General features: G+C 39.9%; 1 protein-coding gene across 1 annotated transcript in view; it reads right to left on the minus strand.

Moving 5' to 3' along the window:
* The window catches only part of MCF2L2 (MCF.2 cell line derived transforming sequence-like 2), a 257,863-nt gene that overhangs the window by 153,622 nt on the left and 85,913 nt on the right, over positions 1 to 18,328 (minus strand). The window contains exons 10-13 of the mRNA XM_049775600.1: positions 11,886 to 12,010; positions 10,357 to 10,471; positions 8,996 to 9,115; positions 916 to 1,107 (exon numbers count right to left, since the gene is read on the minus strand). Of these exons, the coding sequence (XP_049631557.1) occupies positions 916 to 1,107; positions 8,996 to 9,115; positions 10,357 to 10,471; positions 11,886 to 12,010 (552 nt within the window). The remainder of the gene's footprint in view (positions 1 to 915; positions 1,108 to 8,995; positions 9,116 to 10,356; positions 10,472 to 11,885; positions 12,011 to 18,328) is intronic.

The raw sequence follows: 18,328 nt of genomic DNA on the forward strand, positions 1-18,328 counted from the left end.
TCTCTGTTCCTTTTACCCCTTGTGGGGTCCTGGACAATTTCTCATCCCATGGTTTCTTGCTGTTATCCTTGCACCATCTGGATCTAATTTATCTAAGCACTTGACTACAGTATTCATTCTTGGGTGTCTCATACATGGGCTGAGTTTATGTCTCTGCACTAAGCACATCTGGAGTGCAACTATTCAGATCTCCAAGGCCAGACCAAAACTAAGTCCACAAGGAGAAAAGTGAACATGAGTATTTTAGAGTGTGACTCCACCATGGATGTAGGTGTAACTGCCTGCAAAGACCCGCCCATTCTTGGGAGGGGTCTTGGGCGGATATTACGTGTATCTTTACCTACAAGACACGCCCATTCCTGGGAGGGGTCTGGGTAAGGTTAGATAAGGTCTTTGACCCAAGCCGGAATTGGGGTCTTGGCCAAGATGGAGAGGTAAGAGGAGACATGGCTGAAAGAAGTTAAGATGCATGGCAAGCTAAGGATAGCATGCATAAATGGTTGAGATTGACCACACATGTGGTGGATAGGGTATGAATAAAGCTGATACTTCCTGGAGCCTGTCTGAGTGAATCTGATTCCCACCGTGACCACCTGAAGATGATGACCTGCGGTTAATGGGGGATGGAGCCACGTGGCCGGGGCCTAAGGACAAAGGTCTCCATCTCTATCCAAGCCCATCTTAAGGGCTGAATGCAACATTAGAGGACTGATGCGAAGTCTGGACACTTGGGACCTTATTTCCTATTAACTATCAAACCTTCAATACTCCTGGGATATAGATGCAGCATTTTTAATACATTCTGAGTATGATTACAGAGGAAGTACTTCTCTGCAACAGTGGGGAGGATTAGCCAGTATAACCAAGGTGGTTTTACAGGAAACATTGCAGGCACCATGGTTTTGTTTTGCTCACCTTGTCCAGCTGTCTGTGCAACTCCAAGGACTTCTCTAACATCTCCTCTCTTTTCTTGTTTTCATTGATGAAGTCATCACAGAGATGCCTGAGCTCTGCACATCTGGGCCTGATGGAGTCCACCGCATAGTGGTGGCTTTGGATGAGCTGGTCCCCCACCAGTGCAAGCAGCTGAGCCTTCTCCAAAGGCTCCTGCAAAAGAAGCATTCATAATCCAATATCATAATCCATGTCTCATGGAGGTTGTGATCTTCTTTGTCCTGCTGCTGCCCGCTTAGAGGGCAATAGGAGGGTGCAGATTCAGGGCCTAGGCTTTGAGAATGGGGACAGTGGTGTGGGGGAGAGCTCTGTGATGCTTGAATTTACCCCAGGAAGTCAAGCCTAATCTAAGGTCAGCTGCACCCTGAAGAATGACAAGTCCTTCATTCAGATATTTGTTTAGTTGTGGAGCAGGCACTAAAGATATTGTGTGAACAAGCCTGGAGTTTTCAGCAGAATGGAGAAAACATATACCACATAAATAACACACAGGAAGAAATAAGTGTGATTGTGTAAAGTCCCAAGGTTCAGGATCATGAAGCAGGATCATTGCACAAGACAGGAGACTCAGACTTCCTTTGTCAACTGAAGAGAAAATAGACACAGCTGTGAGGGTGTGTGTGGGGGGGGTGATTTGGAAAAAGTAAAGATCTGTGTCATTACACACATTTGGTGAATGTGGGGAAGTGCATATAACCACTAAATATAAATATTTTTTGCAACCCACACAGTTCTAGGCTGTTCTACCCTTGTTCATTATTTACCTCAGACGATTTTCTCTGTTCTCACTATATGTGAAAAAACAAACAAACAAACCTCACATTTTTCTGTTTTTTATTTGTTCATTACATATTTTTGAGGGCTTATTCTATGCCAACTTCTGTTCTAGTGCTAGGAAGTTAGTAGCAAACAAGCAGATAATATCCTGACACCTTGAAACTTAGGTTCAACAGGAGACAAAGACAAGACTCAAATGTAGATTCCATTACTACATTAAATAGGCATGAGTGTTATGGAGAATAATCAAAGTGGGGCGAGGGTAGGACATATGTGTGGATAAATCAAAACTTTATTTGGATGGTGAGAAAAGGCCTCCTGTGAAGGTGTGGACCTATCTGTGCAGAAAATTGAACAGAGCAAAACTGAGAGCACTAACCTAGATGGATGACCTGATCATTCTCTGAAGATGTACAGGTGTCTCGTATTCACATCAGAAAATGTTTGTCATTTCTTGTTACAGGTAAAATGTAAATATAAACCATGAGATTTCACCTTAGACATGAGGGAATGGTTGACATCAAAAAGATAAACTCCAATAAGGATTAGCAAGGGTGTGGAGAAGACACCCCAAGACACTGTAGGTTGAAATGTGAACTGTAGGTGCAATGACTATGGGAAACAGTATAGAGTTTCCTCAGAAAGGTACAAGTAGGTGTACTATATGATCTAGCTATTTTACCCCTGGCATTACTTGGAGCAAGTGAAAGCAGTAATTTAAAAAGGTATATGTACCCCTGTGTTCAATAAAATATACTTTTTAGGGGCTGGAGAGATAGCATGGAGGTAAGGCGTTTGCTTCAATCAGAAGGTCATTGGTTCAAATTCCGGCATCTGATATGATCCCCCGTGCCTGCCAGGAGCGATTTCTGAGTGTGGAGCCAGGAGTAACCCTTGAGCACTGCCGGGTGTGACCCAAAAATCAATATATATATATATATATATATATATATATATATATATATATTAGAACTTGGCCATTAAAAAGTGTGTATATATGTATGAGTATATATATATATATATATATACTTTTTTAAATTTAAACACCTTGATTACATACATGATTGTGTTTGGGTTTCAGTCATGTAAAGAACACCACCCATCACCAGTGCAACATTCCCATCACCAATGTCCCAAGTCTCCCTCCTCCCCACCCGACCCCAGCCTGTACTCTAAACAGGCTCTCCATTTCCCTCATACATTCTCACTTTTTAATGTCAAAGTTCTTAAAATCACTTAAATGTCCACTATAAAAGATTAGATATAAAAGATATAGGATATAACCAAGAAATGGAATATCACTTACTTATAAGAAAAGTGGAATTTTATCGTTTGCGACAATATGGGTGCATCTGGAGGACATTGATATTAAAGTAAAACAAGTCAGAAGGAGAACAAATACCACATAATTTCACTCACAGGTGGAAGATACAACACAAAAGAATAAACAAAACAAACTCTTGGACTCTAAACACAAAATTGTGGTTCCAAAGGGGCAGGGGAATAGGCAATGGGTAAATGAGGCCAAAGGATGGAAACTGAACTGTTGAAGGCCACCATAAGGCAGGCCTATACAAAATGTTGAATTAGTCTGTACACTTAATACATCTCTCATCAAAAGCAATGTTACTTCAATATTTTTTTAAAAGACCTGATCATAAGGGTATCCCTTGGAATTTAAGAATGTCAGGATGGTCCTAAATCTCCCAATTTGAATGGATCATTGTGCCTAAACACAACAATACATTTGATATGAACATGTGCTTTGGCAGCATGTGTGAAGTCTGGGGATTAAGGCAAAGGCAGGCAGAAACTACTGATATAACCACCAAAAACTCGCTGAAAGACAATATTTTATAATGTCAGAACAACCTATATGGTGGTAAGGGAGGGGAGCAATAGAAGAGGTAATTAAGTTGGAACTTCATTGGGAGTAAAACTTGGAAACTTGGAAACTCATACCTGGTTTCCTCCAGATTGCCCCACGCACATTATTCCAGATTTCCCAGTACATCTTTCTCCTTTATATCTCCTTGGTATCATTTCATAGCCACAAGAGCACATGCATAGACATGCTAACTCCTATGAGTTTGCCAAACCTATCTTTGAATGAAGAAGTGTGGTCAGTCTTGAGACCCCTGGACAAAGAAGCCAAGACCTGATATGTCGGACAAACCAGGCAATAAAAACTTGATCAAGAGATGAGCAAGTCTGACATGTTTAAGCAGCAGGAGGTGGTGACTGGAGCAGAATCAAAAGCAGGAAATGAGCAGGAGATGAGATCAGAGAGGAAGGAAGGGAGACAGAGCTGAGAAGGCATGATTGCCCTTGATAGCACTTGGGCTTTTTCTTCTGTGACTTTCCTTAGAAGCTCTGGAAAGACAGAAGAGAGAAAACTCAGACATACAGACACACACAAACACACAGACACACTTTTTTGGGGGCAGTGTTGGGGTAGAACCCAGGGCATCACACATCATACCCCATATCATTAATATTTTAAAGTGATTGCTTCATCACCTAGCTGTGGTGTTAAGGAAGTTCTGGAAGAGGCAAAGCAGGGAGACTAGCTGGGGATCCCCTGCAACAAATAGGCCTTAAACAAGATGGCAACTAAACTAACCCGTTGATGGGTCTTGCTAACTATTAGATCTACAATGGCTCCTGCCATACCCCTTACCACAACCTTTCCTTCACTTTGTTTTCCTTTTCAAATAATACCTCTCTGCAAATAGCACTATTTACAATCGACTTCCTTCCTTCTTCATCTAATCCCTCTAAGTTCATTGAGAATACTTAGCAGTATTATCTTAGCAGTAAATATCTGATGGATCCAATCAATGAATGAATTATGAATTAATAAAACAATGGTCTGGACAGTGTAGCAAGTACTGCGACTACTATACAAGCCCTAACTTATGTCAGCACTGGCCTGGGAGTGGTCATGGGTGAAGCAACACTAAGATGCATGGTACACACCCTTTATACTTCCTTTTTCGGGCCACACTGGTGGTGCTCAGGGCTTACTCCTATCTCTGTGATCAGGAATCACACAGAAACCAGAAACCAGGAAACCAGAGATCAAACCAGGGTCAGCTGCATGCAAGGAAAACACTTTCCCACTGTACTAGCTCTCCTACCCAAGAATGCATGTTTGTATATATATAGCACATCTGATTATATATGTATATATACATCTACACACATTTACTTATCATGAGCACACAGACTCTGGGGGCAATTACAGTCTACACTTCCCTTGGCAGGCACTATCTTACCCTTTAGAAGCTATTTTGATCATTTGAGGTGGGAGAAAAGTAAATTTTAAATGGATCTTAAGAAATGCACCATAAATTCCACCTTGGAGTCAGCAAGTATAGCTCTTAGAGACTTTCCTGAAACCATTGGATAATATGAGATCTGGATATCAAACTGACTATAGCCCTAGTATTCCCTATGTACTTACTTTACCTCTATCTCATTTCATCTGCAAAGGGACACAATAAGGTAAAGTCTGTTACATAGAGGATGAATACAATCATAAAGGCTAAGATGTAAAAGGTCACATAGTCAGTAACTGGGACCAAGACCTGAGTCCAGTTCTGTCTGATTCCATAACCACTATCTTACCTTCTTTTAGCCTGTGCTGCTCAGTCTTACTGTTAAATCCTACAGCACGTACTAAGGGTTTTCTATCAAATCTCAAGCCACATCTTAATGTTCAGTCTAAGCAACCACTACTCAAGATAAATATCCAATAAGGTCTCTAAAGTGAGAAAGAAATGGCTGAGGACTGATACTCTGAACAAACACCTGTCTAGCATCTTTCAGATGCTGAAAATTCAAAGGGCTGGACCATCAAGTTGCAGCACGTAATTTAAAATTCTTTACCATAACCATTTAGCTCCACCCCCGTCCTCTCCCCCAATGCAAAGGATGCTACTGCAATGACAGGTAAAATCTAGGGTGTCTGCAGTAGAAAAAAATGGTGAGAAAGAATGATGCTGCTATATTGAGAAACCCCTAAAGGATCCCAGATAACAACCTAGGCATGGGGAAGTGGGTCAGGTAAACCAAGAAAACCTGGAAATTAATGGGCATCAAAAAAACAGCAAAAGCAAAGGAGTCCTCATTTCTTTAGCATGCATTTGGAAATTTCTACAAAATAAAAATTATGTTCCTTTGACTAGATTAAGTTTTTCAAGGTTAATAATCTGGGTTCGTAACTTCTGGGTACAGTAAGGATAAACCCTGTGTTTATAGACAGAGGTCTAGGCAGAAGTGGGGGGTGGGGTGAGATTGAAATCATTGTTTTTCAGGATCAGAGCTGAGCATTCAAAAGATTTCTCAACCATGAAACCAGAACAAGATAAAAGTACATATGAACAGATCATATGACCAGAGTCTAGTTAGTGTCGAGGTAGTGCCGAGGTTCTAAGGATGATGTCACTGCACAAATTAAAAAAAGTTGGCCACACCCCAGAAATATAGCATATAGTTATATGAAGAAGAAAGTGGAACCCTGGTTGCTGAGTAAAGGACAAATCCCAAGCAGGCTTTGGTGAATTCTTGCAGAACAAGATTATATCCTAAAAAAACTTTACAGAACAGTGAAAAGACTAGACAAAACCCCTTATAAACAAGCACTTTGAAATCTGAACAAAGATTTGTCCCAATTATGTTAAATACTGTATTTAGATCAACCAAAGGCAAAGGAAGAGATCTACTGTATGCTTTAGAGAAAGCAGAGGGTAAGAATGGTGTTGGGTGGGTAAAATCAACCTTCCTGGCTTTGGGGCTAATTTGTAAGTGAATGGTTCCAGTTTGTTCAGGGATTTTACACATGACAAATAACAGTAGTCCTTGATCCCATGTCCACAGAACTTGCTCCTAGCTGCAGTCAGTAGTTCTTAGGTAAATGTCAAGGATTGTCAGGTGAAGGGGGTAGGCAGCAAAGAGAAAAATGGACAGAGTCATGAATATCCATCCCCATTATTTAGTATTGTTTATTTTTGTTTTTGTTTTTTGTTTTTTTGGGTCACACCCGGCCGTGCTCAGAGGTTAATCCTGGCTGTGCGCTCAGAGGTTGATCCTGGCAGGCACAAGGGACCATATTGGATGTCGGGATTCAAACCTCCTTTGGTCCCGGATTGGCTGCGTGCAAGGCAAAAATGCCTTACCGCTGTGCTATCTCCCCGCCCCCATTTCCATTATTTAAAACACTCCCCTCCTGGGCCCGGAGAGATAGCACAGCGGCATTTGCCTTGCAAGCAGCTGATCCAGGACCAAAGGTGGTTGGTTTGAATCCCGGTGTCCCATATGGTCCCCCGTGCCTGCCAGGAGCTATTTCTGAGCAGACAGCCAGGAGTAACCCCTGAGCACCGCCGGGTGTGGCCAAAAAACAAAAAAACACTCCACTCCTTTGGCTTCCCATTTTCCTGAGAATAGCACCCAGTTCTTGCCACCAATGCCCCCACCCTTCCGACTCATAATGCTTCTGCCACGTGTCTTTAATTCACCAAACCATTCTCATCCAAGACCCTTGCATTTGCTGTGTCTCTACTTTGAAAGAATTCCCATCTGTTTTTATACCCCCATGAATAAATAAAGGCATAAAGGCACTGGGATTGATAAGACATTTTTTTCTTAATAGATGAATGTGTTTTCATAAAAAATACATATCTTCATTTAATAATAAGGTATCTTGGAGGGGTGAAGAAGATGACACAAAAATGGAAATTTTTGTGGGAAAATCTGAGAAATACTGTCATCTGATACATTTCTTTTCGTTGTTTCATAAAATGTTTCTGATAACTGATATTCCTTCAGCAAGCAAGTTTTTATCTGCCAAAAGAACTTCATAATAGAAAGACTACTGGGCGAGGGTGTAGGATGAAATTTCTGAGGGGTCTGAGTGGGCTGGGGATAGAGTTCATGCATTAGTACATGCATGGGCATACCTCTAGCACAGAATCCACAACCCGAAATTCTGAGGACAACACCCTTGCCTGGGGTTGGTCTAAAAAAACGCAGCTTCACCTACAGGGGAGTGGTTTAAGACTCTAATCATGGTGCTTACATAAATATTTTATTATAAAACATTGATAAAAAAAAAACTCTATTGCTTTCACTCACTTGGGCACCCAGTGAGAGAAGACAATCTCTGATGTTGCAGGATCCCCAGCAAGGGTGCAGGCTTCTAGATCGGCTGGGAAAGTCCTGTCAACCATGCAGAACTAAGTTTCCAAGAGACAAAAAAAAAAAAAAAATAGAGAACTGGAGCATTGGTGCAAGCAGTAAGGCGTCTGCCCAAGTTGGTCCCCAGCGTCCCATATGGTCCCTGCAAGCCAGGAGTGATTTCTGAGTGCATAGCCAGGAGGAACCCCTTAGCGGCACTGGGTGTGGCCCAAAAACAAAAAAGAAAGGAAGAAAGAGAGAGAGAAAAAAGAGAAGGAAGGAAGGAAGGAAGGAAGGAAGGAAGGAAGGAAGGAAGGAAGGAAGGAAGGAAGGAAGGAAGGAAGGAAGGAAGGAAGGAAGGAAGGAAGGAAGGAAGGAAGGAAGGAAGGAAGGAAGGAAGGAAGGAAAATAGAGAACCTAACTCAAAAGCAGCAGTCCGGGGGAGGGAAGGGGGGAAGAACGGCAAGAAAGAACTCTACAGAGATAACTCGCCTTTCTTACTCGGTAACAACCCAGACCTGTGAGGACTTGACATAGAATCAATTCTTAGTGTGCAGACGTGGGTGTGTACATCACTGGGAACTAGTTTCCTTCTGGTCTTTCAACTATGAGACTCCTGGAGTCATGAGTCCTGGGGCACTGGAGAAAAAAAAGTGTTGCCAACTCTGTGTTGGATTGTGGTAGAACAAACCTCCGCTTTCACTGTCTTGCAGGCTAGAGAGTTAGGTTATGTTTCTGCCTTTTTTTTTTTTTTTTTTTTTTTTTTTTTTTTTTTTTTATGTTTCTGCTTTCAAAGTTCCCCTCCAAGCCAGCTGGACTGCCCGCAGGGCTCCAGCACAGGGACAAGCTTGATGCTAATTGGTGAGGGAGAGCCTCACCCCCAACTTCCAGCAGACCTTCCAGCTTTGAATCCAGATTTTCTTGAGAAACTTGGGTGAGAATGGAGTGACAAAAAATAGGGCATTCCTGTGTCTTGCAACTATCTTCCAGAATGATCTGTCACCATCTACAGCAATTTCCTTCCCATTCTATTAAAAAACATCAACAAAAACCGGAAAGGGTTAAAAAAAATCAACCAGCAACCAACCTGGCCTTTTCTTTCCAGGGTTTTATGTTCTCTAAGAAGCTGTTCCACATGCATCACACTGTCGCCATTATCTGTAAACTCAGCCTGCTCTGCCAGCAAGTTGTTCAGGACAAGCTTCACCTGTAAGGCACATTAGAACCAGAAATCAGCCAAATGAGCCCTGAAATAAAGGGAGAGTTTTACCAAATGCTAAGAAAACTCAGCAATCAAAAGAAGAATCACATTTTGTGTGTGTCTATGGATGTACCTTTTAACACCTGAATTAGCTATTATTTTTGGGTTTTTTTTTGTTTGGGGGGGCACACCAGGTGACGCTCAGGGGTTACTCCTTGCTATGTGCTCTTTTCAGCCTCATAAATTGAGGGGAAAAATGGATGGTATCAAGACCAAACAGTTGTATGAGCATTGAGTAGAAATTAAAAAATGATCAGACTTAAACATCAAATCCATAGCCAACGACAACAGAATTGATACTCAATATACAACAAGCTAGACACAGAGGGTACCACTTATATTAGCAGCCCAGGGGGCAAAGAAGGGGGATATCGGACGTATGCTGGGAACAGGGGTGGAGGGAGGATAACACTGGTGGTGGGAATGCCCCAGATTCAATATCACTATGTACCTAAAATATTAATGTGAAAGATTTGTAATTCACTTTAGTCACAATAAAAATTATTAAAGAAAGAGAGAAAGAAAGAAAGAAAGAAAGAAAGAAAGAAAGAAAGAAAGAAAGAAAGAAAGAAAGAAAGAAAGAAAGAAAGAAAGAAAGAAGGAAGGAAGGAAGGAAGGAAGGAAGGAAGGAAGGAAGGAAGGAAGGAAGGAAGGAAGGAAGGAAGGAAGGAAGGAAGGAAGGAAGGAAGGAAAGAAAGAAAGAAGGAAGGAAGAAAGGAAGGAAGGAAGAAAGGAAGAAAAGAAGGAAGGAAGAAAGGAAGAAAGGAAGAAAAGAAATCACTCCTGGCTTGGGGGACCATATGGGATATGGGGAAATCAAACCGAGGTCTGTCCTAGGCTAGCGCTGAGATGCCTTACCGCTCAGCGCCACCACTCCAGCCCCTTAATTAGCTTTTAGATTAAGCTGGGATGGGTTTGGGTGAGGGGAGCACTGATATATCTTGAAGCTATATTTGACAGATTATCAAAAGGGAAAAGGAACCATCACTGATGACATAAAAGCCAGGAAACTGGAATTTTTAGACAATATTGATATTTCCTAAAAATATGAGCTGAAGGGTGTTATGAGAAAGTAGGGATAGAGAAGGTAGAAGGGAAAGAGGGAAAAAAGCCAAGGGGAAAGAATAATCAGAGATCACTAAACAATATGTCATTTTTCCAAGTTCTATTAAATAAGAAAATAACACCTCACAAAAATTGTGCTCAAAGTGTTGGAGTTGTAGGCATTGGTTAAGCTTCAGGTGATGCTGGAACCAAAACTGACTAAAAGCTTTCTCAGTTTGATCCAATTGCACTAACAACCTGTCAAAAAAGAATATTAAAGTGACATCATGGTTAGCAATGGTTTGAACAAGAAATGGCATGGGTAATAACATCTGTTTTCAAACCTATTAATTGTTAGACTCTTACAAGGAAATCTGTCACTTATGACTTTCGCAGGGTTCAACAACTGGTTCTCACATTTTTGGTTTTTATTCAGCATACCCTCAGTTCTTGGCAGAAACCACTTCATTCTATACATTCTATACATTGACTTTCAAACATGTTCTAGGCAACCTTGACTCTGTAGCTTTGCTTTCTACCTGAGATGGTAGATGTGCAATTCCCAGTGACCCAGCTAAACTGTTCTTTATTTTCTTCTGGCGGATGGAAGTTGGACTTAGGAGTCCCAACAGGTACTGTGGGGGGCAAGGTATTTTAGGCTCTGTAATTGGGTTTTTCTCAAGGGACGGTGTAATGCCAGAGATTGAACTAAAGATAACTACACATATAAGGCAAGAACCTAACCTTAAACTTTGGAAATAAAGATCAATAAATATGCTATCTCCCTTGAAATTCAAGAGTGGCAGCATCCCATAAGAAAAAGAGAAATTTCTCTGTAAACAGATTCCAAATAGTTATTCTTCTTCCTTTGCCATTTTCCTTTTCTTCTTTTCCTTCCTTCCTTCCTTCCTTCCTTCCTTCCTTCCTTCCTTCCTTCCTTCCTTCCTTCCTTCCTTCCTTCCTTCCTTCCTTCCTTCCTTCCTTCCTTCCTTCCTCCCTCCCTCCCTCCCTCCCTCCCTCCCTTCCTTCCTTCCTTCCTTTCCTTCCTATACTTCTCTCTTGCTCTATTTTTCTATTTTTCTATTTTTAGATCACAAAGGACAGAGTCCTGGCAGTGCTAGGGTGACCATATATAGTACTAACAAGGGTCAGACACATGCAAGATATGTGTTTTAACACCTAGACCAGGGGTCTGCAACCTTTAAGACATAAAGAGCCATTTGGACTCATTTCTAAAGGAAAAAAAATCCTGGGAGCTGCAAAACCATCCCAACATTTAAAACCAATATAGCACCGCATACATTGTTTCTTATCTTAATGTTATATACAGGGTCCTGCAGTTAGCTGTCGATCTGAAGTAAAAAGAACTTTTTCACTTAACAATGTAAAATATATTTGTGCAAATTAATAGTCAATTAAAATATTTAAGTGATCGCTCTCCACTCCCCGGCTATCGGCCCTGCTGTCTGAGTCATGGCAAAGTTTCAAAAGAGCCACATACAGCTCTGGAGCCGCATGTTGTTAACCCCTGAACTAGACTATCTCTGTTCCAGATTATTATTTCTTAATGTAACCAAGCTATTCTAATCTATTCTAAGCTGTTTCAGATCATTTCTATGAACATTTCTATGAACTTCCCTGAAAAATTAAGATTATATACTCTTCCACTCACCTTTCCATGGTAGTTACATTCTCCAGTTCACTGGGATTGAGTTTGCTTATTAGACTTTTGGTGGCTGGTTCTTGAATACATGATAGCAAAGTGGCCCCTTGCTTTACAAGTAACTGCAGTTCACCCTAGGGAAACAAAAATACAGACCTTTTGAAGCAGAATGAATAACATTAAATTTGGATGATTTGGGGTGAGAAGAATAGTAGACCCAGATTTTTCTTCATCAGGAAGTTAAAAGTTTTATACAGTTAAGCTGCAGCATTTGAAATCTGGTGTTCTTACTAAGTAAAGTGTAAGTATGATACAAGATTCAAAATATCCAAGAGCCATTTTGACCCCGTCCAAGCACTCTCTAACTCTTAAATCAACAGCAGTTATCTTTTTTCTAGGTAACAAATGATAAGCAGAACTGGTTAATAAAAATTATTTTTAACTTTTTATAGTCATCAAGAAAATGTTTTTGATATTCATCTCAGGGTGGCGCAAGCGTTAGGGCATGCAACTGACCAGGACGGACCTTGGTTTAATCCCCAGCATCTCATATGGTCCTTAAACCAGGAGTGATTTCTGAGTGCATAGCCAGGAGTGACCCCTGAGTGCCACTGGGTGTGACCCAAAAAACAAAAACTAAAAATTACTAAAAAAACTAAAACAAAAAAATTACCAGACCTAAATACTCAACCCAAAATCAACAACAATGGAATCAAGAGACCCAAACCACAACAAGCTATACACAAAAGGGATTTATGTTACACCAGCAGTCCAGGGGGCTAAGGGTATAGGAATGGGATGCATGCTAGGAACAGGGGCGGCAGGTGGTCGTCAATTGGGAATTGCCCCAATTAGCATTATGTTCCTTAAACATAACTGAAAGACTTTTTTTTATACACAAACATTATTTATTTATTTATTTATTTTTAAGCACCATGATTACAAGCATGATTGTAGTTGGGTTTCAGTCATAAACAGAACACCACCCTTTCATCAGTTCAACATTCCCACCACCAATGCCCCACCTCCCTCCTTCCCAGCCCCTGCCTGTATTTGAGACAGGCATTCTACTTCTCTCACTCATTAACATTGTCATGATAGTTGTTAGTGTAGTTATTTTTCTAACTGCACTCACCACTCTTTATGGTAAGCTTCATATTGTGAGCTGGTTCTTCTGGCCTTCATCTCTGGGGATTATAACACTGATGTCTTTTTTTTTAAACCCATAGATCAGTGAGATTATTCTGTGTATCTCTCTTTCCCTCTGGTTTACTTCACTCAGTATAACAGTTTCCATGTACATCCATGTATAGGAAAATTTCATAACTTCATCTCTCCTGATGCCTGCATAATATTCCATTGTGTATATGTACCACAGTTTCTTTAGCCATTTATCTGTTGAAGGGCATCTAGGTTGTTTCCAGAGTTTGGCTATTGTAAATAGTGCTGCAATGTATGTAGGTGTTAGGAAGGGATTTTTGTATTGTATTTTTGTGTTCCTATGGAATATCCCTATGAATGGTATAGCTGGATCATATGGGAGCTCAATTTCCAGTTTTTTGAGAAATCTTTATATTGTTTTCCATAAAGGCTGGACTAGATGGCATTCCCACAAGCAATGAATGAGAGTTTCTTTCTCTCCACATCCCGACAGCACTGATTATTCTTGTTCTTTGTGATATGTGCCAGTCTCTCTGGTACACAGAGATGGTACCTCATAGTTGTATTGATTTTCATCTCCCTAATGATTAGTGATGTGGAGCATTTTTCATGTGCCTTTTGCCATTTTTATTTCTTCTTTGACAAAGTATTTGTTCATTTTTTTCTCCACCTTTTTGATGGGGTTATATTTTTTTCTTGTAAAGTTCTGTCAGTACCTTGTATATTTTTGATATTAGCCCCTTGTCTGATGGGTGATGGGTGAATAGTTTTCCTCATTCTTCGGGTGGGTTTTGTATCCTAGGGACTATTTCCATTGATGTACAGAAGCTTCTCAGCTTAATATAGTTCCAACTGTTTATCTCTGCTTTCACTTGTTTGGAGGGAGGCTGTTTCCTCCTTGAAGATGCCTTTAGTCTCAATGTCATGGAGTGCTTTATCTACATGTTGTTCAATATATCTTATGGTTTCAGGCCTGATATTAAAGTCTTTAATCCATTTGGATTTGACATTTGTGCATGATGTAAAATGGAGGTCTGAGTTCGCTTTTTTGCAAGTGACTGACCAGTTGTGCCAACTTGTTGAAGAGGCTTTCCTTGCTCCATTTTACATTCCTTGCCCCTTTATCAAAGATTAATTGATTGTGTGCCTGGGTAACATTCTCTGAATATGCAAGTCTATTCCACTGATCTGAAGATCTGTCTTTATTCCAATACTATGCTGTTTTAATAACTATTTCTTTGTAATACAATTTAAAGTTGGGGAAAGTGATGCTCCCCATATTCTTTTTTCCAAGGGTTGTTCTAGCTATTCATGGGTGTTTATTGTTCCAAATGAATTTCAGGAGTGTTTGATCCACTTTTTTGAAGAATGTCATGGGTATCCTTAGAGAGATTGCACTAAATCTGTACAATACTTTGGGGATATTGCCATTTTAATGATGTTAAGCCTCCCAATCCATGAACAGGGTATGTGTCTCCATTTCCCTGTGTCCTATTTTATTTCTTGAAGCATGTTTTGTAGTTTTCTTTGTATAGGTCCTTCACATCTTTAGTTAAGTTGATTCCAAGATATTTGAGTTTGTGTTACATAATATGAATAGGATTTTTTTAAGTGTCTATCATTATTAATGTATAAGAAGACCATTGATTTTTTTGTGTTAATTTTGTATCCTGCCACATTGCTATATGAACTATTGTTTCTGGAAACTTTTTTATAGAGTCCTTAGGGTTTTCTAAGTATAATATCATTTCATCTGCAAATAGTGACAGCTTGACTTCTTCCTTTCCTATCTGGATGCCCTTGATAGATTTTTCTTGTCTAATCACTATGATAAAAACTTCCAACACTGTGGTAAATGTGAAAGACTTGTAATTAATATTGGCCTCAATAAAAACTATTAAAAGTTCAAAAACTAACTAAATAAATAAAATAAGGGGCCAGAGAGATAACACAGCAGTAGGGTGTTTGCCGTGCATGCAACCAAACTAGAATGGATCGTGGTTCAATTCCCAGCATCCCATATGGTCCCCAAGACTTCCAGGAGTGATATCTGTGTGCTGAGCCAGGAGTAATCCCTGAACGCCACCCCCCAAATCCCCAAAATAAAATAAAATAAAATAAGGTTACAGATACATAGGACAAATGAGAAATGAGGAGAAGAAGCCAGAGTGGTGGCGCAAAGCGGTAAAGAATCTGTCTATTGCATGCTAGCCTAGGATGGACTGCGGTCCAATTCCCTAGCATCCCATATAGTCCCCCAAGCCAGGAGCAATTCCTGAATGCATAGCCAGGAATAACCCTTGAGAGCCACCCAGTTTTATGTAGCAAATACCCTTTTTTGTTTCTTGTGGCTATTTCTTTTCTTTTTTTTTCTTTTCTTTTTTTTGTTTTTTGGGCCACACCCGGCGGTGCTCAGGGGCTACTCCTGGCTGTCTGCTCAGAAATAGCTCCTGGCAGGCACGGGGGACAATATGGGACACCGGGATTCGAACTAACCACCTTAGGTCCTGGATTGGCTGCTTGCAAGGAAAACACCGCTGTGCTATCTCTCCGGGCCCGTGGCTATTTCTTTTATACTTATTTTTATGTCTCTTAATTGGGACAGTCACTTGATATTTGCAATAATATTCTACCTAGATAGTAGTCATTCTAGGTGTGAAAAATTGTATTCCTGTGATGATTTGAAGTATGCCTGTTGCAGTAAAACTTGTAAATAATAACAATTCTCACATTCAGTAGCAGTTTTCTCTTCCATTATTTTTTTTAAAAAGATGTTAATAAACATTACTTTCTGGAAAAAACAAGTAAACTATTTACAAAATCTAAAAAAAAATTTAAACTATTTACAAAAACTAAAAATCAACTCCCCCCCCCCAAAATGAGAAGAATACATTGATAAGAGCACTTAATTCTTTACCCACCTCTTCCTCCTCACACACAAAAAACTTTAGTCTTTTCTTAGATTCTGATTACCAAACATTTCAAAAGATTCTAGTTTTAATGTGAAGCTGAGCTGGGAAGAAAGAGAAAAGAATCAAAGAAAAGATATCTTACCAGAGCAAATGAGTCACATGGAGGTAAAAATTTGGAATATGAAGTGTGAATAAATATATGAGAGAGGAAAGGAGTGTTACAATAAATGACTTCATATACTATCTTTTCCCTTTACACAGTTAAACATATTGAACAAATAATGATCTGCTTACAGTCAGGGAACATGATTACATAGTCAGTTCCAGAAGGGTTACCAAGCTCAGCCACCAGGAAAAGGAAACATTTGGGAATTATAATATTTGAAAAATAGAAAGAGCAAATTGCCAAATGTAGTGTACCCTTGTGCACAGTTACAAGTGAATATGTGGGTAGAGCAGACACTGACCATTCCACAAAGATATCATGCAGAATGTGGTAACCATCTGAGCCAACTAGTCCAGGCAACCTTCAGTTGCCAGAATCATGAGGAAGTCTTGTAGGACTTAGAAAAGAGGCCTGGAGGTAGAGTGGAGGCACTGAAGAAATGTAGAGTTTGAACAACCAAACAGTGTAGAGTGAACTCATCATTAAATTCACCATTATGGAAACAAATAATTGGTTCCAGAGAAGGCCTAGTTAACAGGACAAAAGAAAATGCTTCCAAGTCAAAATAATTCAGATTTTTGGGTGAGAATTATTTTACTGTGACAATGTTAAGCATGAATATAGATATTCATTCATTCAAAATGTATCTATAAATAGTTATTATTACCAATCAGGCACTCTGCTCAGCTGTGCTATGGACTGGGGGTGAGGAGAAGTAGAAGTGAAATGATTAATCAGGGTCTATTGGAAACTTAATCTTTAGGTACAAAATTGAACAAGTTCTGAGTAGCATAAATATCAAATACTAAACAGTAGTCATACTTATCAAGATTGCCCTATCATATAACAGAAGGACCATTTTTTTCTTCTTACATGATGGGAAAATAAACATAGTGCTATTAAATTTCTTATTTTAACAACATGTGGTAATTTTATCCTATTTATATGAATTCATGATATAGTGTCTCAGTTGACTAAATCATCTGAAAGCCCATGAAAGGAAGTAAGAACACTCTCATTTGAGGGTTATGTTGGGGTCACATCCGGCAGTATTCATGGCCTCGCTATATACTCAAAGAGAACTCCTTCAGGCAGTGCTGAGGGCCAATATGTAGTGCTGGGGATAGTTTATGTTCAAGACAAGCACTTTACTCCCATTATTATCTCTTCATCCCAAGAAATCTTTTTCTGGACACAGCAGAGGGTTTGGTTTGCCTCTGTGAATAATTTTCCAAACCAGTACAGAAGAGTACAGTATGAACTGATTTACTAAAAAAGAAAATCTATAGATCCATTATAAATAGTAAGATTTTATATCTGATTATAATTCATGATTATTTTTATTGTTGTCTTAGGACCAACAGATATTTTCTTTTAAACTTACTCCTGAATCTACATTCAAACTTCTTTACTGACAGGGTTTGGGGACCATATGGAATGCTGAGGATAGGATCTAGGTTGGCTGCATTCAAGTTAATCACCCTACTCACTCTATTATTATTATTCACCCTTCTTTTTTTTGTTGTTGCTTTCAATTGGTTTTCTTTTGAGGCCACACTCCGGTCTGCTGATCTGCATATTTTCTCTCTGTCTGCACTCTCTGCCAGCCTGTTCGACCTGAATGACTTAGCTGTTTTTGCTATCTGATTGGTTACATCTTGCATAAACATAGTTTAAAATGACCAAACAAATTATCTGGACGACGTGCCTTTTCCTCTCAACTTTCCTTTCTCCTTAAAAGTATGAAGGCATGGCCTGAGTGATATTATAGCAGATGGGCTGTTTGTATTGCAGGTTGCCAACCCAGATTTGATCCCCAGCACCCCATATGGTTCCCTGAGCACACACCCCACAGCACATTCACCTCATTCCTATGTCTACTTTAAGCACATAGATGGAGAGTTAGACCACTTTTAGACTGATTTAAGATCATTATGTATGACTACCCCCAAGCTCCTCTTAGTACTGGATCTTTTTCTAAGAAGAGCTTCCATTTCCTGAGGAAAGGGAACTTTGACAGGATGTAGGTCATCACTTAGATTACAAGCAATATGGCAACACTCCCCCTGCTGACACCAAGACCTGGCCTGCACAAAGAGGAAGTTCCTGGTAATCCTGGGAACTGCTTACAGATGCTTGGTGAGCTTCTCTAAGCTGAAATCAGGCAGTAAAAAATGAAATACCAAATTGATTAAAGATTTTTTTTTCTGATA

Source organism: Suncus etruscus, chromosome 6 (genome assembly GCF_024139225.1).
Source record: "Suncus etruscus isolate mSunEtr1 chromosome 6, mSunEtr1.pri.cur, whole genome shotgun sequence".
Taxonomy (NCBI): domain Eukaryota; kingdom Metazoa; phylum Chordata; class Mammalia; order Eulipotyphla; family Soricidae; genus Suncus; species Suncus etruscus.